The sequence below is a fragment of the Phasianus colchicus genome, chromosome Z, assembly GCF_987193195.1.
Source record: "Phasianus colchicus chromosome Z, bPhaCol1.hap1.1, whole genome shotgun sequence".
In the NCBI taxonomy this organism is placed as follows: Eukaryota; Metazoa; Chordata; class Aves; order Galliformes; family Phasianidae; genus Phasianus; species Phasianus colchicus.
This window is the reverse complement of record NC_143476.1, coordinates 70,657,483-70,682,374: the sequence shown is the minus strand read 5'-3', so window position 1 is coordinate 70,682,374 and position 24,892 is coordinate 70,657,483. Positions and strand designations below refer to the sequence as shown.

The 24,892-nt window shown below is 36.2% G+C and overlaps 1 protein-coding gene across 8 annotated transcripts in view; it reads left to right on the top strand.

Moving 5' to 3' along the window:
* The window catches only part of MAST4 (microtubule associated serine/threonine kinase family member 4), a 281,493-nt gene that overhangs the window by 218,684 nt on the left and 37,917 nt on the right, over window positions 1–24,892 (top strand). For 4 of the 8 annotated variants that reach the window (XM_090131677.1, XM_090131676.1, XM_090131678.1 and 1 more), the window contains 7 exons: window positions 2,751–2,820; window positions 6,306–6,384; window positions 11,463–11,620; window positions 13,013–13,088; window positions 14,532–14,741; window positions 17,321–17,422; window positions 21,569–21,701. In XM_090131677.1, coding sequence (XP_089987803.1) covers window positions 2,751–2,820; window positions 6,306–6,384; window positions 11,463–11,620; window positions 13,013–13,088; window positions 14,532–14,741; window positions 17,321–17,422; window positions 21,569–21,701 — 828 coding nt within the window. Of the gene's footprint in view, window positions 1–2,750; window positions 2,821–5,562; window positions 5,584–6,302; window positions 6,385–11,462; window positions 11,621–13,012; window positions 13,089–14,531; window positions 14,742–17,320; window positions 17,423–21,568; window positions 21,702–24,892 lie in introns of all 8 variants that reach the window. The other 4 variants (XM_090131679.1, XM_090131674.1, XM_090131673.1 and 1 more) reach the window with 3 other exon arrangements.

The window sequence follows — 24,892 nt, the reverse complement described above, 5'->3', positions numbered from 1 at the left end:
AGACTATCAGATAATGACACCAAGACTTCAAACTTGAGCTGTCTTTGAGCAGTTGGGAATTTATGATTCCAGTTATCATTAATCTGTTATTCATTCAGTACTAACAAAAAGCTTGTATCAGAATTCCTTTGTTTTCTAAGTAGGCTGCTATTAAAAATACATCACTGTAACATGCCTTTTTAAAAGATTTAAGACATGTTCCCTCCGTGGTAAAGGCACAGGACTTATTGACTAATGACAAAACAATTGCATAATTCAGTTAATTTATGGATAGTGTTCGTAAGAATAGCTGATTGCAAAATGAGGCACCCCACGTATTAACATTGTGAGTTAAAAGTGTTGTTTTGATATGCTGATTGCCTATTCATTGTGTTACTTCTCCCAGAGGATCTGGAGTTAATTACTTACCTAGTATGCCTGACCACCAGTCAGGTTTACTTCATCATGTCGGGAACATCAACAGTAATCTCAGCAGCAGAGAAATACCCTAGGACTAAAACATACAGTAGCCAGAAGATCCCAGAGAACAACGGGATTTGACTAATAAGTAAGCACTGCACATATGGGCAGCGAATTAACTGGCACTGGCTTTTATTTGAAGGTCTCCCAGGTATTGACATGCAGATGGACTTGGGGGTGGATGAATGCCATGATGGATGAAGGTCATGTATAGGACTCTGCTTCTAACCTTTCTTGTTTTTCTGGAACACCACACCTTAAACCCTTAATAGCACCAGTTGTTGCCTCCATTGTGTGAGCTTTGGATTTTTCATGCTATTTCCAGGCTTGTCTGGGTTCTCAGACATCTAAATAAAAACACAGGGTTTAGTATCAAAGTATTATGTATATAGCTTTGCCAATTTTGTTGTTTTAAAAGCTGATTTGCATTTGGAAATCGTGCTTGCATCCAGATTTTTCTTTGAGAATAAGACATAGATGTTGCGTTTTCATTGCTTTCAGTGAGGTAGCGAGACCAGAATGTGTCTCCTTGAACCCTGCATTGTAGTTATAATATTTCTCCATCTTCAGTGTTTTTTGCTCCATTGTGAATGCCGTGCTCAAAGTAAATGATTAGTTTGCCTAACTAGCTGTTAGGCAAATTGTGATAAGGAAGTATAACCCTGTAAAACTTAAAAATAGCTATCACCAGAAACAAATTTAAGAAACCCTCCTTCTGATGATTTGTCAGATTATTTTCTGTCAAAAGCTGTTTTTGTGCATCACCTAATTTGATTCTTCTTTGCCAGATAGCTTTTTTTTTTTTTGTATTTTTTTTCCCCTCATATCTAAGCTCACACAGAACTCCCAATCACAGTTAATTATTTCCAGTGCAGTAGCTGGAGTTTGTGACAATATTTTATCTGCACAGTGTTAAATTTTTTAGCCTATCTTGTCTTTATTAAACAGCAAAAGAAATCCAGTTAGCTGTTGAATTAAATGAGCTGTTATTGTCAGTAATTTGGTGTCTGCAGTTCATGCAGGACAAGAATAAATTGTGGTGGACCTCAAGAAAAGATTGAAATCTGTGCCATGTGTGTAGATTCCCTCCATTCTTCCCTTCCACCGCCTAAGGGAACAAAAATCCTTGCCACCTCAAAATTATCTAGGCCCTCAGAAATGTCTGAAGAGTAATGAAGAAGTCTTGAGAGGGAGAAGGTAAAGTTGAAAGGGCATAGCTCAGCTGTGATAAATAAATGGACAAAAAGCAGTCTGGGGTACTGACCAGCGAAAGTAGGAATCCTTGTCTCTTGGGGCAGTGGAAAGAACAGATGGAAAGGCATGATTTTAAGCAGATCTGAAAATGAATCCTACATCTGCTTCTAATAAAAGAGGGAGAGTGACTCTGTTTACATAGTGGTTCTTTGTCATAGAATGTCTAAGGATATCATTCTGAAAAATGCAATTTTTATTCAAAACTTTGAGTTGAAATCAAAGTCACTTGAAGTATTTTAGGAACTGACTCTATTGTACTAAGTTTTCCACATGTAGGTAATAATTTTCTTCTAAAAAAAAACCATATGTAGAAGCTTGTTTATATTTGGTTTAATGTTGTAGTCCCATTTATGTCAAAATTAAATTCATTATTTTAATGTATTGATTTTGCAGTCTATACTGTGTTTCCTCTAGCTATATGTTGAAGAGCCAACTGCCTCTCACTGGCTGTCTTCTTTCTACGCTTTCATTGGTCAGGAGATTAAGTATTCACATAGGGAGAAATAACAATCCCTGAATTGTAACTTGTTCAGAATGTGCAAATCATTCCTTATCTCACAGAATGCTCAACTCTTATCTTTTGGTTTAACAAACAAATAATAGAGAAAAGATCATTAGGTGTGTTCTGCTTACTTGTTTGGGGATAGGAGCTAGGAAAAAGCCTGAACAATGCAAAATAAAAAATGAAACTTTGAAAATGCTATAGAGACTTTATCTAAGTGCTAAATCATGCTAATCTTGATTTTTCTATCTTTCAATTGTATGATTAGAAATACTATGTTTCTGAATTTGAAAATACTTTTTTCAATCTAAAATAGCATTTTTCTAATCTTTCTAAAATTGAATAGATATATAAATTTATAGTGATCTAGTAAGTAAGAGTAAAAAATAGAATTAAGATTCTAGTCAGTTTGTTTTCTCAGAGACTGTGAGAGGAGAAACTCAAAAATTAGCTTTTAACTTGACTAAATGTGCTTTAAGTAGCATGTTTGAATTTTCCTGATACGTATTTATTTCTTCATTTGCCCTTCCAACAGGAAACAGTCCTCAAGATAGTCCTAGGAATTTCTCTCCCAGTGCCTCAGCCCACTTTTCTTTCGCAAGAAGGTAAGTGTTTGTCTGTAGCATGCTGCGTGCATTCTGCAGAAAGGAAATGTTGTTGGACTCAGATATCAAATGGTGATTGCAAATATGCTGTTATGTCTGTCAAATCTATCACAAAGAATATCTGTCCCTGTTACACAAACTCCTTTAATCTCAGTTGCAGCAAAACTTTGTTGGATGATTGATACAGTGCCTTTATACCTTTTTTAATTCAAAAAAAGATGTTTTTTCAATGACTTTTTAATGAATCTTATTCGGGCTATGTGAAAATGCAGATGTTATCTCCTCATTTATTGGAATTTGGAGAAGTTGTAGCATACATCTATTTTTTTAAACTCTTATAACAATGTAAGAAGTGTATAGTATGTAAGAATCCTTATATTAGAGAAGATGGAGTAGAAGTGCCTGTATTTAGAGCTGGGCTTTGCAGGTAACAGCTGGATTGTCACCAGATATTACATCTGACCTTGATCTCTTTCACTATCTGGACAACTGAGATAGACAGCTCTGTCATAGGAGCATTTTGAGGGTTAATTAATGTTAGAATTTTTGAATTTGAAGTAATCTATGAAGTAAATTACTATTAAATGAACCGTAAACTAAACTGATCGTGTGTCATGGGAGACTGCCTATTTGTGCCATTTTGGTTCCATATCACTTAATACCTTGTCAACATACCTCAAATAATATACTCATTAACTCTAAGCCTGGGAGAGTAGGTAAAGTTTGTATGTTGACCCAAGAATATAGACACAAAAAAAATGAAATAGTAGTGCTGTGGCAGTCTTTGTCATTCATGTCAGGCAAATAACTGTTGTATTTGCAGTGAGATAACACTGCTGTAACTTTGCTTCCTTTCTTTTAGACATTCATTAAAGTTGCACACACAACAGCTCATAAAAATACACATAAAGAAACGTGTGATCTCTATTTGTATACTGCATAGGGGAGAAAGCTTCAACATGTATTCTTTTTATTCTTATCTGAAACCTGAAACAGTAGTAGATTGTATCAGTCTTTCTGATACTGTATGATTCCATTTTTTAAATCATCACCTTAAAGAAGTATTCCTTTTGAATTTACTTCCTCTTTATAATGTCCTTATTGTAAAAGGAGAGATACGTCTTCATAGGTTTTTTGTTTGTGAATGTATTTTCAGGAAGATTAGTTAAATCCTTAAATAGCTTAAAATGGAAAAAGCAGATGTGAAAGACAGCATTATTTAGAAAAACAGGCAGGCAGGAAGTACTTTTCCTTTCCCACCCGTAATAAAAAAAAATCAAATCATCCTGTTTCTCTGAACCTTAAAATTCAGGAAAAAAAAAGAATTTGTCTATCAGTGTTTCAGCTGATTTTGACCATTCTTAGAGCATTGAAAGTCCGTTAATTTCCAAATGAATAGTTTTAAATCTTTCTCTTATGGGATTAACACAAGAACTTTCTGTTACTTTAAAATATTTAACCCTTATGCTGGGATTCGGAGAAGCTTCTTTTAGCACTTTCCATGAAAACTAACTTTCTTCAGTGCTTATAGCACAAATGTTTGTTAACACTACATTTGAAAGTGTTGATATAAAAGTTTATCAAGTTGGTATATGTATTATGGTTATTTCCACATAACCTGTGTGCCTCAGGCCCCTTTGCAACAAGCACAAGCATCAACTTCCTCTGCCCAGATTTGATGCTGTGATGCAAAAGGAATAGACTGTGCTTCTCCTATCTGCCACTACATAAAAGTCCAGTGTCTGTGATCCCATGGGTAGCTGGCAGATACTGCTTTCTAGAGCTTCTGGAGAGGTAGGTCTGTGCTGTAGTCCAGCAACAAACAGTATATCAGGGTCCAGGGAAAATGCTTTAGGTAACTAGCTTTTCTTCTTTCTTCCTGATTGGATGATTTCTATTTTCTCTCCTTTGCTTCTGGGATATTTTCTGTGATAACTGCCCCTCCCTCTTCAGAGGCTTTTATGAGTGGGAATTGCTGTAGGATGCAGGAATTCTGTTCAGTATAGATAGTCATTGACAGTGTATTTTCTGTCTCACTGCTGTGGAATATATAGGTCTAAGCCATTTTAAATCACCTTTTCTTTCTCTTCCAACTATGAACGTACCTAAGTTGTGCAGCTGAGCCAAAATCAAGAGAAAGCTCTTTTTGTAATTGCTCACTGACTGGATATTGCTGATTCCTTTTTGGGAAAGGGTGAAGAATTAATGAAATGAAAGCAAAACAGTTGGACTAGATAATCTTTGAGGTCTTTTCCAACCTTGATGATTATATGATTGTATGCTAAGTGTTTTTCCAAAACTCACTCTTGTCCTTCTACTACATGTTCTCTTTTCATAATTAATATCATTAAGATATGTTGTAATTTGTAATGGACAACATTTCAGATGGAGTTCTTGATGTATTTACATATATTCTGTTGTAGCTTGTAAGTAAGCAGTAGGAAACAAACTGCTAGAATGGAAAGGGAAAAGACTAACAGTTACCTCAAAGGATAGGAAAGTTTCTCCAAGAGATTCAGGGCTCCAGATTTGCTGTGACTTAAGTTCTCCTTTATGGAGTTGTATTTTTTGTGCAGATTGGATTTGAGAGGTAATCTTTGTACTGGCTGTAAAACAGAACTCTGATTTTCCTCTCAACTCTGCCATCATCTTGTGTATTAATAAAAATAATTTTCCTATTTATATATGTATTGTTTTCCTTTTTTTTTTTTTTTAACGTATTTGATAACAATTGTACTCCAGTCATGGGCACCGAAGTGACAGGTAAATGATACCTCCTTAGAAATCAAAACATCGACTTCGTCGTTGCTTTTTGGTTTGTCTCTTTGATTGTTTAAGCTCCATCTTTCCTATGTGTAGCTCATCTGAAGCTGTGAAGAGTAGAATTGGCACTAGTTACGATTTTTATTTAATCTGATTAAATATGATTTTTCTGAGACATTTCTTTTTACTGATCTACATGTAACTTTGCACAAATTTAAGTGTTCACCAAATCATTATTTCCTAGTTATTTTAAATTAGCTTGTTAGTTTGCTGTTGTCCTCCACTGATGTCACATAAGAAAGCGTTACCCTTACACTTAAAGCAGTCTTCTGGTTATTTTGTGGTTCAGAGCATCATGACTTGCATTTGTTCACAGATTTTTAATTTGCTTCTTATTCATTTTCATCTGATGAACCTGAAAGTTATGAAGACTCCATGTTCAGTTTTCATGCACATTAGTGAGAGATCATTTCTTGGATCTGTTAATTCACTTTCTAATTGTTTCATTTCATAAATTTGGACTAGAAAAATGCTTTAGCAAGTCCATAAGCCTTAATCATCTTTGCTGAAAGCTTGTGTATTGTGGTCCCTTGTGAATGTTTACTTTCTATTTAAAAATTTGTCTGCAACATGCTTTTGGAATGCAGTTTTTCACAATAACACTTCATAGATGTTTCTACATACTGCAGTGTTCATTTGACTAAACTCAGTTTTCACAGCAGGACTGATGGTCGCCGCTGGTCTTTGGCTTCCCTCCCTTCTTCTGGCTATGGTACAAATACACCCAGCTCAACTGTTTCTGTAAGTATCCGCTTTGCTATACAGATAGATTTTCATTACATGCCCTATATTCTTAAATTAAGCAGTGGTTACTTGCTTTAGGAAAAGGCAGTGTAAGACTTTGTGTGTCGTTTCTTTTCCTGTTTGTTGTTGTCTGTTTTTTACTGGACCCCTGGTGTCTGGTTTTTTTTTTTTTTTTTTAATGTTTATTTTAGAATTTAAGTAACCTCTTCTCCTGGGTATATTTTACTTCTGTTGTGAAATAGTGAAATATTTTCATGGAAACTACAACAGATACAAAGAGCATGATAAGACTATCAGAGCAAATTCTCATCTACAAAACATTTTTCAATGTCAGCACCATGAGTTATACATTTTCACCAGCAATAAACAAGACCCTGCATGCCCCTTGTAAGAATAGACACCAGCAGAGGTCACCCACTATCACTGTCACCTTTGCTGAAGTCTAGCACCCACTGCCTCACGATGCTTACATCCACTGGTTGGTCTCCATAAATGTTCAGCATGTCAGTGAATGACAGTGGGTGCAATTATTTCCTCATACAGTGACACATCCTTGCTTAATGCATTCTGCCATCTCAGATGCTGCTCTGTCAAACTGTTCCTCTGCTGCTGTTTGTCACACAACAATGAAATAAAATGGAATATTGGTGGGAAGATTCTATCTCTACCGCCATATCACTGTAATTAGATGCCTCCAATGTTGTAGGCTAACATAAGATATGAGGCATTACTTTTGGAGCAGCCTGTGTATATTTTGAACTGCTTCTCAGCAGCACTCATTTTTGACCTCTGACCTAGATCAAGTCTTTGCCAAGTAAATGGTTTGTTTCACATTGTCTCTAATCACTTTCCATTGTGCACATTCATACACCTCTTCTTGACACTAGTGCAGATATGCTATGCTGGTCACTTAAAATATATTGATGTAAGGGAGGTTGTCAGATAATAAATTGCTATAGTAACCTTATCATTGTTAGAAGTGAGAGACTTGTGCTAGAGAAGAAATGCAAAGCTGTTATCAGGAATGTTTTAAAACACAGTTCTAATTTTCCATCCACAGGCATAGCTTTTTTCCTTGATAGCTTCTATTTTAGAATTGTAGTTTAGAGTGTTTTGCTGCTTTCTTTACTCCATTTTAAGTTTACTGTCTGGATGTGCTGAAACACAAAACAGTTTTTACATCACATTTGCATTTATTCTGGAAAAAAAAAAACGCTGTCATTTATGGAGTTATGTATCTCAACTTTTGTGATACTATTTTTGAGTTCTCCCTTGATATTCTTTGACACAACCACATCTTATAAATACTAAAATAGATTTATATCATTGAACAAACAGCTTCTAGCTTGTGGAAGTGAATCTGTTTTCTAGGAACATTAAATTTTGTTGAAGAAAGCAGCAACGTAGAGTTGATGCCCCGTATTTCTTTTCCTTTATGGAGTTTTTTTGTTTTTTCTTTCAAGAGTCCTCTGCTGTTGATGAACTCTGCAAAAGCATTGAGGCAACCTCAATTTCAGTTTTAAAACTAGTCACTATTTCTTTGCTTCTTAATGGAGGAGTTTTTCGTTTCTTGCCCATTGGCTGATGTACTTGAATTGAAAAATGAAAACTCCCCATCTAATTGATGTCACATGTTTTCAGAACCTGAAGCAGCTAGCACTGTGCAACCTTCCTCTCTTTATGAATTTTTCCAGATCCATAAAGATAGACAGATCACTTCATAAGTGGTAGTCTTAATTATATATATGAGTGCTTAGTTTTCAGAGCAGGATAAATAAGATACACCTTAATAAATCCAGAGATTTATTAACTGGAAACCAGAAGTAGTTTTTGCAGGCACAATAGAGCACAACTTGGATCTTTTCACTTTGACTGAAAGTCAAAGCAGGGACAGAAGAGCTGATAGTAACCCTCTCATGAGTATGCTGAGGTGAATGCAGCACACCACATCCTGTTACCCTGTTTTTGTGGTTTGGTGGTGTGGTTTTATTTTGTTTTTTGTTTGTTTGCTTGTTTTTTGTATTGGATGTGGAATTAACAGTGTAATGGAATTTCAGGGGTTTCATGCTGCAGATCCAAAAGCAATGCAGAAAGCAGATGAAAATGTCTCCTGCTAGGATTGTTGAATTGAAAATAAACTATTGGTGTGCTGTATTCTAAGAAACAAAGTTGAATCTGATCTTTCCCGTTAAATCATGCTGTTAAGATTATTGTGTATCTTTTAGGAGAAGAGGCCCATAAGAAGTAAAAAATGTGAAAAAAAATTGGTTACCTTTTTTTTTTTTTTTTCCCCAATACCCTGTTCTTTGTGAATTATTTGGATGGGAAGATAGACCAGGGAGGTTGGGAAGGAAATCTTTGCAATTACATTAGCTGATATTGGCTGCAGATCTGTATTTCTGTATTTGAAGAATCGTCTACCCTGTAGTGATGCACTCATAATAAATATGTTAAATCCAATGTAATTTTTGAATGAACTATTCTAGGATGCCAGGATAGCTATTTTTTTTTTCTTTGTAGAATTCTGCTATGAGAAGTCTGATCTGTGCGGAGTTCAGAAATCAGACCTCCAAGAAAATGCACTCTGGTGCATGGTTCTGGTGTAGCTGGAAGTCCTTAAGAAAAGGCCTCTTATCTTACATGTGGAAAAACATGAAGTAGATTATTGCTTTTTTGATGTGCCTAGAATGCCCTGAAATGCAAAGGATATTTATTTTCTAGAAATACGTATATGTGACAGTCTGTATGGGGAAATGTCATTGTTCTTTTAAGTTAGTGAAGGCTGCTCTAGAATTAAGCATGAGGTTAATTGCAGCTAGCTGCTACAGTGTGAGATATGAAAGAGGATAGTCTGTACTGTGTACTGAATTATGCATAGAAATGTGCTACTGTTGAAATTCATAATTGAGTTACTACAGCTTGACAGGTTACTCCCTATCCAGTAAACTGTGGTAAATTCTTGGTTTACACTCTTTTTAGCCTGCAACAAAGCAAGATAATGTGGTCTTGCTATCTTTAATTTGATGAAGCTTTCCCATATACACTAGTTTTATGAGAGATGACTTTTCCCATCCGTTTTTTTATCTTTTTTTTCTTTCAAGAGGTGACTTCGTGAGATCTTGTGTGATAAGTAAGCTTTTCTTTAGTTTTTAGAATTAGGATTTGTTCAGCTTTTACCATTCAAATTACCAGGTAATTGTGAAGACTGTCTTGTTCCTTTGCTTAACAGCCCAGATATTACCTGCTGATTTTAGTAATGCGTGGACATGTCAGTACAGTATGGAAGTTTATTGACTTCTCTCACTTTGAATGGAATAGCAAAGATGCCCTTTGCTACAGATGCAAAGGCCCCTGTGTAGGCCTTCAATAAATGAGCAACTAGGAATGAGTCCTGATATCTTACATGAGAAGACAGATAAGAACAATAGTTTGCATGAGAAGATGGGCATGGAGAAGAATCTTATGCTGAAAAAGCCATCTGGGGACTGATGAGTTACAGAAAGAAATTGAAGTTTTTGGAATTTATCCCCTTCACAGTTAAAATAAAAGTAATGTCTACGTGATACCAGACAGCTTTCTAGTGTCACACTGTCACACCAGCAGGGATGTAGAGTGTACCCTTGGCAAGTTTGTGGATGGCACCATGCTGAGTGGTGCAGTCAATGCACATGAAGGAAAGGATGACATCCAGAGAGACCTAAACTGGTTAAGCCTGTCGTGTAGATCCAGGTGAACATCATGGGGTTCAGTAAGGCCAAGTGCAAAGTTTTGCACCTGGGTCATGGCAGCCCTCACTATCAGTACAAGCTGGAGGATGAAAGGGTGGAGCACAGCCCTGCCAAGAAGGACTTGGGGATATTGGTGGATAGTGAGCTGGATGTGTGCCCTCACAGCCCAGAAAACCAACCGGATCCTGGCCTGCATCAAAAGAGGTATGGCCAGCAGGTTGAGGGAGCTGATCCTGCCCCTCTGCTCTTGCACTCATCAGACCTCATCTGGAGTACTGTGTCCAGATGTGGAGACCTCAGTTCAGGAGAGACATGGACCTGTTAGATTGTGTTCAGAAGAGAGCCACAAAAATGATCCAAGAGATGGAATACCACCCCTGTGAGGATAGGCTAAGAAATATGGGGCGGTTCAGCCTGGAGAAGTCTCTGGGGAGATCTGATAGCAGCCTTTCAATATCTAAAGGGGAGTGATAAGAAATAGGGGGACAGACTCTTTAGTGGGGTCTGTGGTGGTGGGACAAGGGGAAATAGTTTCAAACAAACAAACAAAAAAAAAGGAGATTTAGTCTGGATATAAGAAGTAAGTTTTTTATAGTGGTGAGACACTGGAACTGGTTGCTCAGAGAGGTGGTGGATGCCCTGTCCCTGGAGACATTCAAAATCAGACTGGATGGGACTCTGAGCAACCTCATGTAGCTGTAGGTTTCTCTGTTCATTGCAGGGGAGTTGGACAAGGTGACCGTTAAGGGTCTCTTCCTACTCAAACAATTCTTTGATGTGCAAATATCCATGAACTGGTCCATGTTAGAAACCATTTTTGGTACCAGAAACAGTAGAGCATCTACAGTAATCAGTCTGGATTATGGCACATTAATTTTTTCATCAAGAATTTAGATTGTTTTTCTCCAAACTTTGATAATCTCGATTGTACATAATGAAATAGTTCATGTGTACAGATTTGAAATTTGTATGGTGGCAATAAGTTGTACTCTACAGTTAACATACTTCTTCTGCCTTACTCAAATAATTAATTTTCAGCAGATTCTATTTAAAATATTCTCCAAATACATTGTATATTGCTGACACCAGATGTCTGTGGCTTAGAAAGACAAAATGTGAACTTCTGAAATGCGATGATTCATTCTTCTGAGACTGAAGTAGTTTTTGTATTTAAACTGTGTTTAGCGCTGTAAGTTGAGACTAATTATTTTTTTCTTCTTTAATTTAGTAGTTAAAATTACAGTTTAGTAACTGTAATTTTTATATTAAACAATCTCATTCACAAGCAGAGAATATAATGTTGAAAATGCTTTTTCACTCATAGAAGTTTGTGTTCTGCTTTTCCAGTCATCTTGTTCATCACAAGAGAAACTACACCAGTTACCATACCAACCAACACCTGATGAACTACATTTTTTATCTAAACATTTCTGTACCACTGAAAGCATTGCAAGTGATAACAGATGCAGGACCACAGCAATGCGCCCTCGCTCCAGAAGTCTCAGGTGGGTTTGTCCATCAGGTGAAAGGAGTTGTCTTAATTTACATACTGTAGAACATTGTGGTTTTGTGTATTGGGAGCATTCTTTATTTTCCTAATTGCTGAATACGAGAGGTAAGAATCTGTGCCTGAACTATTAATAACCCTTCTTAAGTTTTTATTCCTATGTTCAGCAGTGCAAGATAAGGCAAAAGGTGGCAACTTATCCCCTTCTGAAGAGCTACGCCATACTGATCTAGAGACTTCTAGAGTTCAAATTGTTTAAATAATACTGTCTTTAAAAAATAAAAAAAAAGTAATTTGAAATGCATTTATACACTAGAAATGTCTGAAAAGAACTGTGGTGAAGAGTAAATGGACAGGGAGTTGGGGTGGAACCATTCATTAATTCACTTGTTTTCTTTAATAAAAATAAACTTCAGTTTCTTGTTTCCCAGAGTTGACCTTTAGAGCTTCCTTTGCAGTGACATCTGTAGGAGGTATATTTCATTGAAGATCATATTTTTTATTTTCTTTTTTGCTCTTTTAGAGAGCTGAAAGCCGTTTCTTTTGCTTATGAAAGAAATGCATTTCAGGAAACTCCTATGTACGTGTTAAGATGAAGACACTCCTAGAGGAGGACATTGCCTTCTTGGGATTTATTTTACATCTTTTACGCCATATTTGGGTGGGCTAGTGTCTTGAAAGTCGGATGGACATATTAAAAAATGAGATTTATGACAGTGAAAAGGAGTTTGCTAGGTTAGCTAAGGACATGGGTACCTTTTATAGATGATTTTCCTGCAAGTTTCATGCTTTTATTTCTTTTTCCAGGCACAGTGTCTGTGGCATGGAACCTGTGTGTGTTACAGCATTACTTGCAGAAGTGACTGCCTTTACCTGGCATTTAGATTGGAAATTATAGTTTTGACTTTTTTTCATGATCAGTTTAAATATATGTACTTATATGTGGGTATATATGTATGTATATGAACTCCTCACAAACCGCTGAATGTCTTCACTTGCAGCTAGTGGAGTTCTTGGTCAGGTTTTGCTATTTTGGTTGCATATGACCTTCAGAAGGGCAGATGTAATCATACATATAATCATCTGTTAAGTGTATGTCTCATCCTCCTGAGAAAAAAATGTAATGTCATGAGTGTTGCAAGACATGCTGAACTGCAGTTAAAAACTAAGAAAATAGCATGTTAGGCAGTCAGATGTCAAGCATATGATGTAATTTTTAAGGCCTGGTCAGAAATAACAGAAAAGAGCCAAGCATGCCACTGATTAGAGATTATACCTGTTTAGTAAAGTGTTTGTTGACTTCTTGGTGCAAATAAACTGTTCAAAAAAAACCTACTAATTATAGCTAGTGCTGAGACAACTATAAAGAAATAATTTGCTTTGTTTGCAGTCCTGGACGTTCTCCTGCCTGCTGTGACAATGAGATAATTATGATGAACCATGTCTACAAAGAAAGGTTTCCAAAGGTAAAAAATTATATTTAAGATACGCAGTATCTAAATCAATAGGCAACATAGGTTTTAAGTAAATTATGTTTTTGTTATGGAAACTACTGATCCAAGCCTGTAATGGCTTTCACAAAGCATCACCAAGTTCTTATTACAAAGATAAGATCACGATAAAGAAAATCCCTGCTGAGAACTGGACATTCATTTGAGGAGCTGCTGAACTGGTTTTGAAATTAATCATGCTGATAGTATATTCTGCTGATTGGAAAGAAACAATAGCATTCACTTTCAATGGGTGGTGTATATTTGGAGTTAGCGCATACTCAATTAGTAAACAAAACAATTTTGGTTGCTCAGTCTTGTGCAGAGTCTGTTGATAAACCTGCAAACTGCTGTTCCATTTCTCTCTTTTCCCAGACAGTTGACTTAAATGCTTTTTCAGTGATGAAGATCAGCGTGAAGTTGTCATGAGTTTGGTTCTGAGAAAGCAACTCAGGAAATGTTTCTGTCTTGTCCAAAAATCTGAGACAAAAATGAGTTCCCCTGTGCCACATGTTGCTAGGAGCACTGTACTCTTAGTTGATCCTAGAATTTACATGATTCCTGGAAAATAAAATACAAGTTAAACTGATACAGTTCCCCAGAGTGCTTAGAAGTATAATTAAAGGAAATCTTCATATTTATTTATGTATATAAATTTATTTTTTTATTTATGTCAAATTTATGTTTTTATTTTTATAAAAGTATGAAGATATTTGTAGAGAGATTTAGCAGCAGTCAACAGTGTGAAATGAACCACTCATTTCAGTAGATGAGTTATGAATTAAAAGGAGTGAGATTATTTTTAATGAGGACAATACTGCAATATCTTCACTGTTTTTTTAAATCTGCTATACTGTGAGAAACAAGACAGTTGATTCTACAAAGCAGGCATGTCATGCATGCAGCAAACACATCTTCCAGGAGCTATGAGCCTTTGTTTTTTTTTAGTTAGTGACTTTCAAACTCTGTTAAAATGTGTTTGTCTGTTAAAATGTGTTTGTGGTGTAACGTGTACAAAAGGAAGGAAGATAATCTGATGTGTAGCATCTGCAGTTTTAGCAAAACATATGAAGACCTCCATAAGTTCTCATTGCTTTTATTTTGCCTTGGACTTAGTTTTACAGTCATTAGTGTACTTTAATTATGTTGGTGAGTGAGCATCATAACATCACTGTTTTTTGCTTGTGGCAGACGAAATGTAGGAGCTATATAATCAAATACTAAGACTTTCACTTCTCTGTACTGGTAATTGGGGTATTTTGTCTGTCACTCTTGTCTATTTCCTTGCTTTTTTCTTGAGTCGTTCTATGTAATAAACATAGGTAACTTCTTAGGTACTGCAGAAATGTTGTAAAACCAGAAGTAATTGTTGTGAGTTGTGAGGCTGATGTAATCTATTGTGTGTACATTTATATATAGGCCACAGCCCAGATGGAAGAAAGGCTTCAGGACATTATAACAAATCATTCTCCAGAAAACGTCCTTCCGCTGGCAGATGGTGTACTCAGTTTTACCCACCATCAGATCACAGAACTGGCTCGAGATTGTTTGGATAAATCCCACCAGGGCCTCATCACATCTCGATACTTCCTTGAATTACAACAGAAATTAGACAAATTGCTACAGGAGGTATGAACTGTTATGCTTGGTAGTAAAATGGTTTAAATATGTTTGCAGTTTGAAATAATTATGACTGTTGCACTCAAATAATTTGTCAAAGAGATATTCGTGGCAATTTTAGTCTACATGAGGACCACTACAAGGACCAAAAGACATTCCTAATGTAGTCTGTGATAAGTAGGTTGTAAAGATTCAGAAACAACAGCATTTTGTTTTGCAGTGTAAATTATAAATTGCTTACAGAAGTGTGTGTGTAAGCCCTAACTTAGGAAGCTTGCTATTCTGTTTGCTGTGGATAAATGAGGAAATGTATACCGTTACCTCTCTTTCCACTTTATCAACCTTACTAATTTCCTGCTGTGTTGACAAAGGAGGCAACAGCCCTTATGTTTCCATTAGTTGGAGGTTATTATTAATTATTTAAATATTTATCTCCTTCATAATTAAAGTGTTTATTAGCAGAAATTCAGTTCTGAAAGCATTGAAACTTCGTAGAATAGTCTGGTAAATTAATTAACAAAAGCATGAAACTAACTTACAGCATGTTATACTGTAAGTCAATACAGTTTATATATATATCATTTTTAAAATAAATGAAATACTAAATGGTAAAACTGCAAATGTGAGACTTGATAGTGTATTGGGAGCCAAAGTTGATGTGATAGACCAGCAGATTTGATAGACTTGACATTTTCCCAGTTCAAGTATTCTGCCTTGTTAATTTAAATAGTTTCTTCTTTTCTTTTAAATGAAGTAGCAATCTCTAAAGGTTTTGATTGTTGTTTTTGTTGTTGTTTTTGTTGATTTTTCCTGTGCTGATTTTTTGTTAACTTGTATTCAATAGATTTACTTTGTTAGTTTCTTCTACTGTATTCTGAACTTCTTTTCATAAGGCAGTGTAAAAGTTAAGGCATCACTGAAATATGTATGGATTATTGAAGCCCTGTCCTTTAAGCAGAGAAAATAAGAACCTCCCAAAAATGTAATTCAGCAGTAGGAAAGCCTGGTCCTTTCCTCAGCTCAGCTGCAGGCACTCTGTTGTGATTTGGATTCATGTGTCGCATTTGTTGTCAGTTACCAGCTGTGATGCTCAGTAGAAAGCTGCATCTCCTACTGCTACTTGGCACCTTACGGTTACTGTGTATAATCAGAGGAAGGCTCTTTCAGTGCTTGAGTAGCTTGATTCATCTCACATCTTTGTAAATCTAAGGTTGAGGTTGAGTGTATCAGTGTCCTTTCCTGCTTCATCCTACTTGAACTCTTGTTGAATCTTTTGTTCAGGTGTACAACTGAGTGTTCACAGAACTATACAGAGTTGCTTTTAATTCTGAATGTGGTCAAAACAGGCAGGCGTTTTGTTTACAAGAGAGTTCTCTGTGGGCTTGGTTGGTAGCGTGCAGAATACAACTGTGTATGTCTGGTTAAGGTACTTCTGAAACCCATTACAGAATGCTAGATGATGATTGTGCTTTTTTTTTTTAAAGTTACCTTTTTTAAACTGCATAGATTTATTTATTTTTCAGCTACTTAATATACTTTTAAATTACAGTGTTGAGAGCAGCATGTAGCATCATATTTTTGCAGGATTTTTGACTACAAAAATAAAATTAATGATCTATACAAAAAGTACTTAGTTGTCCGTATTAATCTCTCTTAAAATGCTAGTTTCTTAGTTTTGTTTAAGTTCTGGTGATTTTGTACAAACAAAAGATGAGGAAAAAACTTCAGAATATTCAAAACAAAGAAATACTTTGTGTATTTGGGGGGCTAACAGTATGTTTTAGTGAGGAGGAGGACCACATGGCCTCTTTGCCTTCATAGGCATCCTTGTTTACACCTTTTGTTCTTAAAGGAGAAAATTTAAAAGAAATTTAAAATGTAGTTTAGCCCATTGTGCAAATACTTTTAAGCCTTCCAGAATTTTCTCTGTATTCTTTTGTAACAGTTTACACTCTTCTTCATTACCATCATAGAAGTTGATTTGTCATTGTCTTTCTTTCTGCGTGTACTTGTATGTGGCCTCTCTCTGCACCAATTAGTATTGACTCTGTAGATATAGTAATTATTGTTTAAATAATTCTATAACATTATAGTATATAATACAATATAATACAATACAATACAATAACAAAATAATTGTTATTTGGCTAGGAATTGTGAACATAGGAAATTATGACCAATTTGACATGAATGTTGCTTATGTTCATAAATATTGTTTCATTTTTCATCTCTTCCTAAAGCTGTTAGTAAATGGGGAGACAAACACGCAAATACGTGTTGTATTCAATCGTAGTCCTTTTTGAGAAACTGACAATGATAATATTATTATTTTTTTTAAATCTAAAAAGCAGAAATTATGTCTAGTTTGGACAGTTTAACTTAGTTGTTACGGTGTTAGAATTGTACAAATGTATTACTTCAATATGATATTTATAATGTTGATATTCTTGTTATTTCTACGATTGTCTTGAAAATTATGTACTGTTGTCTCAAGTTCATGTTTCAAAACCTGCAAGTATGAAATAAGCGTGCATGAGTTGTGCATTGAATGCAGTTTGTTTTATTTTTCCTTTGTATTCACGTTCTAGGCTCAGGAGCGATCAGAGAGTGAGGAACTGGCATATATCAAGCAACTAGTCAGAAAAATCCTCATAGTTATTGCTCGTCCTGCTCGTTTACTGGAATGCCTGGTAAGGTGATGCTACTATATCTAGATTTTTCTTAATTGCTATTATGGGAAGTTTCCTGGATTAGTATTCAATTTCCTTTACAGTATGGTCAAACAACTTGGCAAGGCTTCATTGTTGGTGGGATCTTTTTTACTTCTATTTCAGAAACAAGATACTAGTGTAGAACTCCTGCAGTTGTGTTTGTTCCCTGGTATTGTGGTGACCTCCTACAGTTGTGTTTGGCTCCCTGCTATTGCAAATACTTTATTAAATTCCTTTCATAAATTTAGGAAACTCCAGTTTAAAATGGTTTTGTTTTTTCTATTGCTTTGTTCAACTTCGTTACTCTCTTGGGAAGACATTTCCGGAATCATAATTGGTTGGTGATTTTCCCATTGTTCTTATTCTTGTAAGTTTTATAATCTTGTTGTGCTGAACAATTGCCAGGGCTGTATACACCTTGCAGTCCATTCTGCAGTAGGGTATCTGGAGATACAAGTACCCTTAGTTATTCTCAGAAGAAACAAAGGAGTTAACTTATGTGTGAGCATAGCATGTGTGTTGCCATACTGGGCGAGCTTGTGCCAGGCCATCTAGGCATGTTTCTGTTTCACTTGCCCCTGCTGTGAGAACTGGGGAGGCTCAGGTGCAGGAAGTTGTTCCTGCAGACAGAGCCAGTGTCCTTCAGTTGTTCAGTGGAAGTAATAAATGCTCACAGAACATGGTGTGCTCAAGAGGATGGTGTAGACACCCAAATACCATGTAAGAGCCAGCCCGAATCCAACAGGCTTGGCAAGGAGCCTGAGCTGACTTTGTTGAGCTGTTGTACTTGCCAATACCAGGATCGCAGTGTTGACGCTGCAAGCAGCTATTTGAGGCTGGCAAGGCTTTGTGTATGTGGGAGCCACTAACCTGCTGCTAGACTCAAGTTATGCCTGGAAGTGTCATAACTGCTTTGGCATACCACTGAATCCGAACTACTCAGTCTTTCCAAACTGATTTTGGCTCTGTGCTGTGTTTCTTCGTCTGTGGCACAGTTAATCCACAGCCTAGATTGTTCTGTCTGCTGTGGGCATTTTGAGAGATGACTCTTTTATTTATTTATAAGTTGCAGTTTGTTCATGACTTGTAATTCAGCAGAAATGTAAAATATGGTGTGTGATCTGAACAGGATAAATGATGTGAAAATAATGACAAGTTATACAGAAGAGGATGTGTTAGTAGGCATTGAATGCAGACTTGTGCTGTGTCTTCACTGTGTCCTCTAAAATGTTAATTCAGCTATATCTGAAGTGATCTTTCTTGCTCCTTTTCACCTAATCCTTCTCCAGCCCTTTAAACAGTTTCTGATATGAAGCCTTGTTTCTCTCTGTTCCACGATTTCTTTATTGCATGTTGAGAACTGCTCTTAAATACATGCTGTGGGCTGACAGACCTAGGCTTCTTTGTAGCACTTCATCCTCTCATATATTCTTTCTCCCATCCACTCCTGTTCCTAGTCTTATCTTTTAATTTGGGTTCTTTCCTGATGACCTGTTTGGCTCCTATTTCATTCTCTGTAAATGCTAAATTTTATAGCTGGAAAGTCTAAATCTACATTCCCTTAGCTTATGACTTTGGGATTTTGTTCCAGCCTATCACAGTTGAGCTGGAACTGCTGTACATCCTGCATTTCTCCCTTTGCTGAGCCTGTTGATGTGAGTGAACGGACAGTATTTTTCATTTCTCTCAGGAAATGAAATTGTGCTCTCAGTGTTAGTGCTTACTTGCTTCCAGCTGTGTAGATTTTCAGAGCAGCAATGGCAGAGAAAGCTGGCACAGCTTTTTTGGAGTGTTCTTACTTGGAGTCTGTAGAAGATTTAAGCTGAAACGTAACAACTCTTCTTACAGTAGGTTTCTTCAGAGGCAAATGGCTTGAAAAAATCCAGGCAGATTGTAACAAGACCCACATTTCTTACACAAGCTGTTAAGACTACCAGTTAAAAGTCACTGGGATCATTTAATCGTGCAAAAAAAAATATTGTTGCTTTTCCATAGCTTCTGTCATCAAAAGTTTCATACACTGTAAAGTAATCAGTTTTCTTCCAGCTTTTTAGCTGGGTTTTAGCTCAGGTGTTGGTGGTATGTGTGTTCCTATTTGTATTTACATGTTAATCATATGAGTAAAGACTTCTTTTTAGTTTCATGTGCCAGGAGCTACTGCCAAATATTGAGAGATTTTCTCCATTTGCAGTCACTTCAGTACATGAAGAATGAAGGACATATGTTTAAAGTTAAGATGAGGAAATGAATTTCTTACTTCTAATATTTACATGTGTGTATGCAAGTATATATGCTTGTGTGCATTACATATAGTATGTATAATGTTACATTTTTATGTATTATATATGCTATATATGCTTTAAAGGTATCTATGTTGAAATTACCTTGACTTATTACCAAATGGTAAATATGTATACCACTGCTAGGTTCACAAGAAGATAGTTAAGTCTGGGCACATATGCTCACCTTGTTGCTCTTCAGTATCAAGGAGCAACATATAAGAGATTCAGATGGAGACAATGTGTCAGATGGGAAGAGTAAGGTACAAGGTAACACCTTGTTACACAATCCAGATTTATAGGCAGGACGGCAGTCTCCAAAGATTTTGAGCTAAATAATAGGTAGGCTGGAGATTAAAAAAAAAAAAAAAAAAAATCTGGTTAATTTGATCAGTGTTTCATGACGGTGCATTTAATGTACGTGGCAGCATTTTTGGTAGCCAGAATAGTCTGTGTGTGCCGAGCTCAGCACTGCTCCATGTCATAGCAGAGCTGGATCCAGAGCTGATTGAGAAGGTGACTGGAGCCATGAGTGATCCTGGTTGTTCTCTGGAAGAGCAGGTTTAAGAAAGGGGAAAATGCTGTGCTACAGTAATTGGGAGGGAGGAGTGTGAAAGTGTGAGAGAAGAAGCCCTGCAGCCACCAAGGTCATTGCAGAAGGAGGCAGATGCTCCATGTGCTGAGCAGAAGTTCACTGCAGCCTAGGAGAGGCCCATGGTGGACAGGCTGCCCTCTCTGATTTTAGTTTGCTTTTTTTCTCTTAGTTCACAGTGAATTAAATATTTTCCAAGACAAGTCTTTTTTTGCCTGTGTGATAATTGGTCTTCCTGTCCTCATCGCAACCCACGAGTATTTTTCGTTATACTTTCTCCTCGTCTTCCTGAGAGAGCAGCTTGGTGGACAGCTGGTGGCTCACTAAGGTTATTCCACCATAGTGGCTGGAAAAAATTCTTAGGGGCTCTCACTGTCATAAGCATTGTACCTGTTGAGGTTGATGGCCAGTAGGAACACCTTGAAGAATGTAGTGTCTATATGAGTGAAGTTTTGATATATGTAGATACAGACAGAATATATTGGAAAGAGAACAGAAGATTATTTAAAAAAATAAAAATGCCCTATTGGTAATCTTTCTTACTTTATTAAGTGATTTCCTAATTTTACCTTCTGTTAAATTAATGAAATAAATATGTTTCTAAAGGACTTATGGGATAGGAAAGGATTTCTTTTCTTACTCTTGGAAGGCATGTCTTTTACATGTGGAATAAATTATATAGTAATACAGTTTGCTCCCAAAGGGTGATGTTTTATTTCTAGTTTGAAACAATTGGATCAGTGAAGCTCAAATGTTGTTTTCAGTAGCTTACAATGACTTCATTCTAAAGTCAAGTACTTATTCAATTATATTTTCCTTAAAACACTGTACAGTTATTCTTATTTAAAATACTTCAGACATTTAGAAGTGGAGAGCAATTTATTTACATAGTTAATTTCAGTAGCAGATTTTTGTATGCAAGCAAAAGTAGGGAGATGAAGACTTATGGGAAATCTTGTCACTGAATAACGTGTTGTTGGTTATGTCATTTCACAGAATACTGTGGTGAGTTCTGCTGGCAAGTAACTTCGTATTATGAAAATACAGGATGCAAAATTGTATTGCTTACAGCATATTATGTTGTATAGGAATCATAATAGAAGGATAGGCTACTAATACTAGAGTAATAAAGTTTATTTGTTTTTTTTTTTAATAAGGAAATATTTGTGGTAGATACAGCTAAGGAAGTTAGTGTATTAGATTCTAATACTTCAGTTTCTGCAGGGAGAATGACGGTTATTCTTTTTCTTTTAGGAATTTGATCCAGAAGAGTTTTACTATCTTTTGGAAGCAGCTGAAGGCCATGCTAAAGAGGGACAAGGCATTAAAACAGACATTCCCCGCTACATTATTAGTCAGCTGGGCTTAAATAAAGATCCTTTGGAAGGTAAGTGCATCTCTTGGTTCAGCTATAAACGTCCAAATGCTTCCTTACTGATGTATATGATTGTTGAGATACTCTGAGTGTGCCTCAAGGAATCAGAGTAGAAATGAGAGCACAACAGAAAGCATTCACTTCACCCACAGGTTCTGTCACAAGCTTAAAGGCATTATAAAGGCCATTTGAGATTTTCTGCTATGAATACCATTCACAGATGGCATTGTATCAATGATGCCCATCTTTTTACGTTCAGGCAATAAAACTTCCTTATTTTAACTCTAGCTGAAATTTACAGCTCTAATTTGCTATCTGCTATTAACCAACTGTAGATATAACTGAAACTGGACTGATAAATAATTTGCCTTTCATGGCTCCTGGCTTCCTACATTGTACACTCACTGAAAAGGGTGACTCCCTTTCCTACTGAGACTGTGAAGATTTCTTTTTCTGAGCAACATGTGTGTGCATAGTTAGGACTTATAGAGGGGAGAAGTTGACTGGGTTCCTGTAAAATTATTGTCATTGCAGAAGATTTTTTGTTGCCTGATTCTTGTTTTAAGGACAGTGTTGGTAAAACTAGAATTTTCTCCTCAGCAGACTGCGTTCTCTTTCATACTCAAATCAGATTCTATTAGTAGTGAAAAGTGGAAATTGGGTTCATTGCATACTGTGCTAGTCCCACAGTTTGGAGTTCAGCAGAAGTGCTGTCCTGGAAAATGGATCTAGCTAGTGCTGTTGCTTGTCTTTTGTGTTATGAACAAGAGAGATCTCTAGGAGGGGACTTGGTAACACAAAATTATGTTTCTGGTAAGGGAGCTTATGAACAGGAAGGTGACCAATTTTATGCGTGGTCTGGTAGTGATAGGACAAGGAGAAATGGCTTTAAACTAAAATGAGGGATATTCAGGTGAGACATAAGGAGAAAATTCTTTACTCAGAGGGCAGTAAGGTGCTGGCATAGGCTGCCCAGAGGAGCTGTGGATGCCGCATCCCTGGAGGTAGTAAAGGCCAGGTTGGATGGGATCTTGGGCAGCCTGAAGTAGTGAATGGCAACCCTGCTTGTGGCAGGGGGTTGGAATTAGGTAATCTTTAAGATTCCTTCCAACCCAAGGCATCCTATGATTCTATGAAAACAATTGTGCCTTTACATTTCTGTGTCCAAAAATGGAAAATACTGAAAAATATTTAGATAGAAGAAAGAACCAGAAAGCTTTCAAATAATTATGTGTCAGTAAATGCAATTAGAATAGCAGCTCCACATAGAATTGTATTTATTTTAAGTATTTAGCATTTGTAAATGTTCATGGAAGGGATTTCACTTCTCTACAGAGAAAAAGAACTGAATGCTTTAGAGTCTTCCCTACTTGCCTCCTTTGTTTTCTGCCATAGCTGTAGTATCCTTTCTTTGAGTGAAATGATGCATGCATTACTTGGGAGATAATGCCAGATAAATTTATACTGTACTGAAAGCAATACCACAACAGATTCATCACTTATCAGAGACTGGTGGCTGCATTTCTGAAGAGTTCCCTGGGGAGAAATTTCCCCCCCGGTTTTTAAATTTCCATCTTTACCTTTTCTGAATCATGAGACTTCAGAAATGGTTTAAATCAATGAAAGAAAAAGGGCAGATGTTTAATGGTATTTAGATGAGTTTTAAAACTCTCTTCAGGCATTACAAAATTGTTCCATGGCTCTGTGTTTTGAAAGCTGACTCTTGGTTCCATTCCATTAATACCTACTGTTTGTAAATAATATGTATTTCTCGGATAATGGATATTTTGCAAAAGTTCTGTTTAAAAATGGCCCATTTTAATTTCCTATTTATGAAAACAATCTCAATTGAGAAGGCTGTCAAACCATATTTTTCTATCTTGTGTAGTTCTCACTCGTACTATAAAGGTTTCATCAGCACATTTATTATAAAACCCTCATGTTCATGAAACTGAGTTTTGACAGAAAACTCTCAAGTTAGAATTTGGCCTGTACTGTTTAAGCCTATTCTATTTTTAAAAATGTTTATTCTTCACTGATAATTCTGATGATTCACTGAGATGATTCTTTGCTTTTAGTTGACCTGTGTTCAGATTTTTCTGTTTTTTTGTTTTAATTAAATTTTAAGTACTCATGATTCTTACACTTAACAAATTTTGTGGGTTTTGTAGTGATTAGATACGAGAGTTACTCTCAATCTGCCCTATGAGTGAACTATCTACATGCTTAATTTATAATTAATGATTACAGTAAGTGTTGTGCGAATAATTACCTACGATTTCACTTCTAGTAATTGATTATTGTATAGAAAAATCCAGCTTATATATATTTTGTGTGAATATTAAGTTACTTTTTGTATTTTGTATAAGTTAATAGTATTGATGGTAAAATTGCATCTTAGAAGATTCAGGCAGTCTTTTTTTTGATCCCCATCACATAATTATGATCAAGTGTAGATCTTTGGCTCTGCAGAGTGTATAATTAACAATGTATATTAAAGTTATACTAAGTTATCCAAGTTCTTTTAGCTGCCAGCTTTCCTGTTCAGCTTTTGTTACCCAGAGGAATTCTTAGGTCATGGGTCCCTGGAAAGCATGATAGAGTTAGGAACTCTGCACCATAGACAAATTGGGACAACCTGGTAAACTTGCTAGATCTGCCAAAATCTAAGCATTTCACAGAGAAGTAGTCTGTATTAGTAACTCCATAAGTGATAAACTTTGAGGAAAAAAAATGGCTTTTAGCTGGTTCTGTTAGGATTTTCAGCATTTCTTTGTGTAAGATGCAAACATCTGGAATCCATATCAGACTGAACCAGAACCTTACTGTTCCCACTATGAAGCTTTAGGTAGTACATCAAAGATATGATGTGCAGTTAATCCCCTGGTAGTCTAAGATCCTTGTGATTTTTAGAAAATTAGTACTTGGATCACACACAGACCACAGAATTCTTGCATTTCAGCAGTCATAATACGTATTGCTGTTTATTGGTACTTGGCTGTTTAAGAGTACATAGATGATAAATACCACACATTCCTTTTTCAGATGGCATTAATAGTCTAAATGCTTAGAAACATCCTATAGTTATTTAGCGAGAACTACAGATAGGTCAGCTTGTTTACTAATGATTCCAGAAAATTGTCACTTCTCAGATTTTAGTTCGGTACTTAATTTTATACTTACTGAGGTTTAAAAAGGACTTT